The 6,076-nt window shown below is 33.4% G+C and overlaps 2 protein-coding genes across 2 annotated transcripts; one reads left to right on the top strand and one right to left on the bottom strand.

Annotated features, from left to right (window-relative positions):
• Nucleotides 1–87: 87 nt before the first annotated feature.
• On the bottom strand, nucleotides 88–2,267 carry LOC105624152 (DNA primase large subunit-like). Its single transcript, XM_012205509.1, has 9 exons — nucleotides 2,245–2,267; nucleotides 2,143–2,184; nucleotides 1,910–2,073; nucleotides 1,472–1,809; nucleotides 1,141–1,368; nucleotides 925–1,074; nucleotides 426–801; nucleotides 191–349; nucleotides 88–113 (listed from the first exon to the last, which is right to left on the bottom strand). The coding sequence occupies exons 1-9, from the start codon at nucleotides 2,265–2,267 to the stop codon at nucleotides 88–90; spliced, it is 1,506 nt and encodes a 501-aa protein (XP_012060899.1).
• A 1,062-nt stretch (nucleotides 2,268–3,329) lies between these two features.
• On the top strand, nucleotides 3,330–5,887 carry LOC105624151 (RNA-binding protein with serine-rich domain 1-B-like). The gene is made up of 6 exons (XM_012205508.1): nucleotides 3,330–3,356; nucleotides 4,034–4,077; nucleotides 4,174–4,302; nucleotides 4,530–4,832; nucleotides 4,923–5,170; nucleotides 5,372–5,887. The coding sequence occupies exons 1-6, from the start codon at nucleotides 3,330–3,332 to the stop codon at nucleotides 5,659–5,661; spliced, it is 1,041 nt and encodes a 346-aa protein (XP_012060898.1). The 3' UTR covers nucleotides 5,662–5,887.
• Nucleotides 5,888–6,076: the final 189 nt, after the last annotated feature.

Here is a 6,076-nt window from a genome sequence, read left to right as displayed (position 1 = left end):
TATACATTCTGTTAATATTAAATATAACTTGCAACGGTCCTAACTTCTTGCAATAGTTCTAATCTTCTTCAAATGTTCTGATTCTGACTAAACTGCATCTCCTGTTTCCGAGCCTTTAATTTTAATATAATTTTAAAGTTTATACAAAATAGTAAATTGTTTGATATATATAAAATCAAATAAATCTCACCATAATGATATGCAGTGCGATGTTTCATACTCTCATTAAAATATATATTTGGATGTTCAAACAAGGTATCGTTAAGACAGTCATGTTTAATTTCATAATATTTGTTACATGCTGCAAAATATTGACCGTCCTTGGACAATTTCATTATTGCTGATCTCTCTAGACAATAAATTAGCTAATACATAAAAGAATTCATTTCATGATTCTACATACAAATTAATATTGAGATACTTACCTGACGCATTAAAACCGCAATTAGTAAGTTCCTCTTCAAATGTATCGTGCAACATATGTTTAAAAGGACATCCATGATAATCTCTAGGTCCAACAATTGATTCCAGAATTCTTAGGCATTTGTAAGGCTGATAATCTCGACGACTACCTTCTTTCCCATAGTTAAATCTTATGTAATATGTATGTTCTTTAAATGCAGTATCGTCCATTATTTTCATGAATTCATTTTTCCAAAAAGTCATTGCATCGGACAAAGAAAGTCCCATGCCCTTTAAGAATAAACAGTATTGTATTCTACCACCATGTGTAAGATGATGATTCTTCCTTAGCGCTTTGTGAAGCACTCTCATACATAGAGGATAAGAAGTTTCTGCAAGCTACAGTAAAATCATTTGTTATAAAATAAGATTTAGCATGTCAAAACTTATAACAAGATATTGCTCATTAGATTTAATATCACGTCATTATAATACAAAACCACTTATAATATTAATTTTCACCTCATCCAACTTGTCGAGTGAAATATATTGTTGCATCTCTTGTTCTCGTACCAATACAGTATTTTGAGTAAGAATATTATTTTCTAAATAAGTAAAGATATGAGTAAATCTTTCATCATTATATAAGTTTGCTCTAGCTTCACGTGCAACCTGAAATATAACAACAGAATAGAAAATAGTAAGTTGATCGACAGATTCATAGTAATTACATTATACTTCAAAACTTGATATAAGAGTTCTCCGGAAATATGACACAAACACAAATGCCATTTCTTGTTCGGGTACAAAAGCTTCACCTTGCATAACAAAAACTTTACGTTTTCTAATTAAATTGGCTATATGAAAGAAAGGTATCCTGTAAAATTGTGTGTTATCAATATCATTAATATTGGGAGAAGACATATGAAGATGTTCTCTGATATTTTCTTTTTCATTTTGGCTAATCTAGAATCAACAGAAAATATTGTCAATCCAAGATTTGAAGTTATATCTAAATATTATATAACATTATAACATATATATAATATTATAACAAGCAATAACTAACTGGGCTAAAGTTAAAATTATTAATGTGCATAAACTGTCTGATTCCTTCATTATCTAATGAAGAAAATCTCCATTTGAATAACCTGGCTTCTTGCTTAAAAAACCAGCGCTTTTTAGATTCATTGAAGACAACTGTGGACCTTAACATAAAATGAGATATATGATCTCTTCTTCTAATACGTATATCCATGTCAGTGCATGATTTGCATCCAGAACTTTTAATCAATCTTCCAAATTCGTTTAGTCCTTGTTTGTATAACTCTTCAATCAAGGCAACTCTGCGTTGTGATACCGACATTGTCAGTTTCTGTAAATGGATACGTTCGACTAAAGAAAGAACTACAACATACAAAAACATTAATTATGAAAAAAATTATTATATTAATATATAAATAACAATATGCTAAATAAAAGGAAATAAGCAAAATTCAGAATTAACCTTTGAGTCGTGTTTCACTTATTTCTTGTAGCTCTTCTAACGTTATCTCTCCAAATGGTACGTTCCGATACAATTGTAAATCATGAGGATACGAATCACCAGGATTTCTCGATGAAAGTTTAATAGGAACTTGAAATGTCATTGTGGATACCATATTACTCGAACTTGAATAAAATCAAAAGAACAAAATAAAATAATAAGTCAAATAAACAAATGATTAATTTAATTCTTACATCTCATAACATTTTATCCATTTAAATTTGTAGCAAGCACAGCTAGGCGATTCAAAAGTAATTGCGACAAGTGAGAAATCTAACGTCCAATCGTATAACTACTAAATCGGAAGTTGACTGTTCATTTCCCTTCTATAGTACTAACAAAAGTAAAAATATATTGGCTACGTTCAGCAGAACACAACAGTTTTGCAACTGTTTTATGATTGTTTGTTGAAGTAGAATCATTCTTTTATCTAAAAGTATAATTCAATCAGTGCGAAGAAAACTTCCAACAAGTTTGCAAAATAAATGTTCTGCTGAACGCAGCCACTAGCATATCAGCGGACCAACAATTGATTCTAGTTGATCAACAGTGTATTCTTTTAGATCATCTAATCAGTATTTTAGATTTGGAAGAATACATCAATAGCAGCGAGCGCTCAATCAACTGTTAAATCTGTTGAACACAACCATTGGATACATTCAAAACGACAACTGCTCATTAAACGCTCAGTGAGCTCTTTTATCTGATTGGTCTATATTTTAGGAATATGCCAATCAAAAAGAGCTCATTGAATACTCAATTGTTGTTCTGAATGCATCCATTGATGATTCTTCCAGATCCTTCCAGAAAATGCTGATTGGATTATCTAAAAGAATACATCAACAGCATCGAGCGAGTGCTCGCTCAACTGTTGAGTCTATTGAACGCAGCTATTGTATAAAAATTTAATAAATTCTAAAAAAAAAAACAATTGATCGCGTTCAAGTCAACAAAGCGGCTAATCTGCTTACCGATTAAATGTTACTTGTAGATCCAGCCAATCACATTCAATCGTTCGGAGCAAGTTAGCAACTTTGTCTGTGGCTCATTGTAAAAATTCAATATAAAGAAATAATTTGTTAATAAATATAAAATTATATTCAATGAATCAGAAAAAAAATTGATAGATTAGAGATATAATAAAACAAAGACGATGGCCGCATTCAAATCGACAAAACTAGTTTGCTCGCTGAACAAATAAATATGATTAGTTGTTACTTAAGGCAGTAGAACAAATATTAGAAACAGAAATAAAGTTCTGCTTACAATAAAAGGAATTAGGAATAAAGAATAAACGATTTCAACCTATCAGAAACTGTGTATTCCGATGTATCCTATTTCTGATAGATTAGAATTATTTATTCTTTATTCCTAACTCCTTATGCCTTTTATGCAAGGCTTAAATAAGGTGCGTTCCAATATTCACTGCTAGTGCTGAAAATATAGCGTACATAACGTGTATAGTTTCAACACTGATCTAGTTTCTATCGAGGGTTTAAGCCGGATCAGAATGTAACAATCAATCAACTACAGTCGAATATTCCCCTGTCATTCGACTGTAATAGGGGAATACTCGACTGTAGTTGGTTGGTTCTGATTCCGTTTAAACCTGCCCGGTGGAAACTAGGCCACTAACAGTGAATATCGGAAACACACCCAAATATTAAGATTTCAACCTTATTACGCAAATTATGCTGCATGTGAAAGCAGCCGAACGCAATCATTAATGTGTTGGTTGACGCCACACTACACGGGTTGGGCTGGATCGTCGGATAGCGAATTTTGGCGACATCAGCGCCATGACAGTTTCATGTAAGTGGTAATTGTTTGTTCTTAATGCGCGCCAAGGTGTTCTAATAAAATAATTCGATAGCTTGGTAGCATCGTACGTCAATTAAGATCTCATCTGGACGTTTCTCTCTTTCGACTAACGTTACTTCAAGCGTGTGAGACGTGTTATTTGTAAGAGAACGTTCAACATAAGTAACGTCGGCTTCGTATCCCGGTAGTCCGCCATTTCTGGCGTGCTTGCGGCTAATACGGTTGGCGTATCATCCGGCTTCGTCTTAAAACTTTCATCCCGAGATCTTTCATTTCGGGAGTCAGGAAAGTCTCTCGTTGCTAATTATGTGAGTAACTTTATTACACGCAGTCAACAATTACGTAATATTTATATAGATTTTAATCTTCTCTCTCTTTTCCTCTATTCACTGTTTATTATTTAGGGCCCGAAGTCGAAAGGACAGTACAGGCAAGAGTGACTCAGAAGCTACAGATAAAGAGAACAAGAAGGAGAGAGGTAGAGAGAAAGAGCGGAAAAAACGAGCGGCTTCTTCTTCCAGTAGTGGTTCTAGGTGAGTAATGTAAAAATATTAAAAGTATGTAAATTTAAATTTATTATCGAATTTAATCTTCATTATGGATTTCTAATCATTTGGCTCTATCTGAATGAAATAATTTTTCATATTCAAAAGCTCTTGGAGAAAAAGAAATTAGACTTTTCCTTCAATGATAGCTGTAACTATTCAATATTTATTATTTTATTGATAAATATATGTAAAATTATATTTGGTTATATTAGCTCATCAGATAGCAGTTCTGGATCTTCGAGTTCTAGCAGTGGCAGCAGTTCTAGATCAAGCTCTTCTTCCAGTAGTTCATCCAGTAGTTCACCTAGCTCTTCAGCTAGTTCCAGAGATCGAGGAAGAAAAAGAAGTCGTAGCAAAAGTGCTGATGCTTCACGCAGACATGACAATAAAGAAAAGGAAAGAGAAAAGGAAAGAGAAAGGGAAAGAGATAGAGACAAGGACAGAGACCGTGATAAAGAAAGGAAGAAGGGAAACAATACTGTTCCTGAAAAAGCTAAACAAAAAGGACGATCCAGGTATTATATTTGTTGTAAAGTTGACTTTAATCTTTCCTCTTTCATTTATAATCAATTAGTAAGTTACTAATAATTTTTTTTATTTTACAGATCTCCTTCTCCTCGTAGGAAGCGTAGGGAGCGTTCACCGATTCCTAGACCAACAAAAATACATATTGGTCATCTAACACGGAATGTTACCAAAGATCATGTCATGGAGATATTTTCGACATATGGTCAAATAAAGATGGTCGACTTTGCATTGGATAAGCTTCATCCAAATCAAGGAAGAGGATTTGCTTATGTCGAATTTGAAACTGCAGATGAAGCTGAAAATGCCATGAAACATATGGATGGAGGTAAAACGCCGATTAATATCATTATCATTTCGTTTGTTTCATTTGACGTTTGCAATGCTCTTGGATCTCATTTATCTTTGTTGTTTATCAAATAAACAAGAATAAACGATGCTGGCTATTGCAAACGTCAAATAGAACACATTCTCAGTGAATTACTTTATTATCATCATACTAATGCATTTTGCATTGATTTGTTCACAGGACAAATAGATGGACAAGAAATCACGGCTGCTCCAGTATTATTACCGAAGCCTCGACCGTTACCAATGCGACGTATGTCCCCGGGTATGGGAAGACGTGCACCACCACGATGGGGAGGTGGTGGTAGAAACACACCGCCACGTTATCGCAGACGTTCACCGCTTATGAATCGTCGTAGAAGTCCAAGACCACCACGGCGTAGAATAAGAACTCGATCACGGAGTCCACCAGGAAACCCACGACATCGACATCGTCGTTACACAAGGTCCAGCTCGAGTAGTTCTCGATAACAGTTTTTATCGCGATGTGTATATATATATAAAAGATATCGAACTGAACGTGATCAACATTGTCGTATAGTTGAATTATTGCACTTCAAAAACTAATGTGTAACAATTTCGTTTTAATAATGGTAAGATACGTTTGCTGATGAAGATCATAAACTTGTTTATAAATATCATAATAGTTTTATGTTTCGAAAAGCACACTTTTGAAATATACTAATTTTGCAACATGTATTGATGGTCTTTCGTAGTAACACCTCAAGTTATTATAAACTAGTTAACACCTCAAAAGTTATTATAAACTTATTGTAACATTACATCATTCAGACTATCATAAGATAAACAAAGAATATTTGTAGAAAGACTTAATGTAATCGTTTTTTTTAATCAATAGTATTTTTCTAGTTTAACCTTTTTAGTC

This window comes from Atta cephalotes (assembly GCF_000143395.1).
Source record: "Atta cephalotes unplaced genomic scaffold scaffold00073, whole genome shotgun sequence".
Lineage (NCBI taxonomy): Eukaryota > Metazoa > Arthropoda > Insecta > Hymenoptera > Formicidae > Atta > Atta cephalotes.
This window is presented reverse-complemented; position numbering and strand designations above follow the sequence as displayed.

Bases quoted from the DNA above. Each gene is read 5' to 3' on its own strand.
- LOC105624151 (XM_012205508.1), top strand. From the start codon at position 3,330: ATGCCTTTTATGCAAGGCTTAAATAAG. The intron at 4,078-4,173 runs GTGAGTAACTTT...TTTATTATTTAG, and splicing joins AGTCTCTCGTTGCTAATTAT to GGCCCGAAGTCGAAAGGACA. The intron at 5,171-5,371 runs GTAAAACGCCGA...ATTTGTTCACAG, and splicing joins CATGAAACATATGGATGGAG to GACAAATAGATGGACAAGAA.
- LOC105624152 (XM_012205509.1), bottom strand. From the start codon at position 2,267: ATGAACAGTCAACTTCCGATTTA. The intron at 2,074-2,142 runs GTAAGAATTAAA...ATTTTATTCAAG, and splicing joins TGGATAAAATGTTATGAGAT to TTCGAGTAATATGGTATCCA. The intron at 1,075-1,140 runs GTATAATGTAAT...GTTATATTTCAG, and splicing joins CTCTTATATCAAGTTTTGAA to GTTGCACGTGAAGCTAGAGC.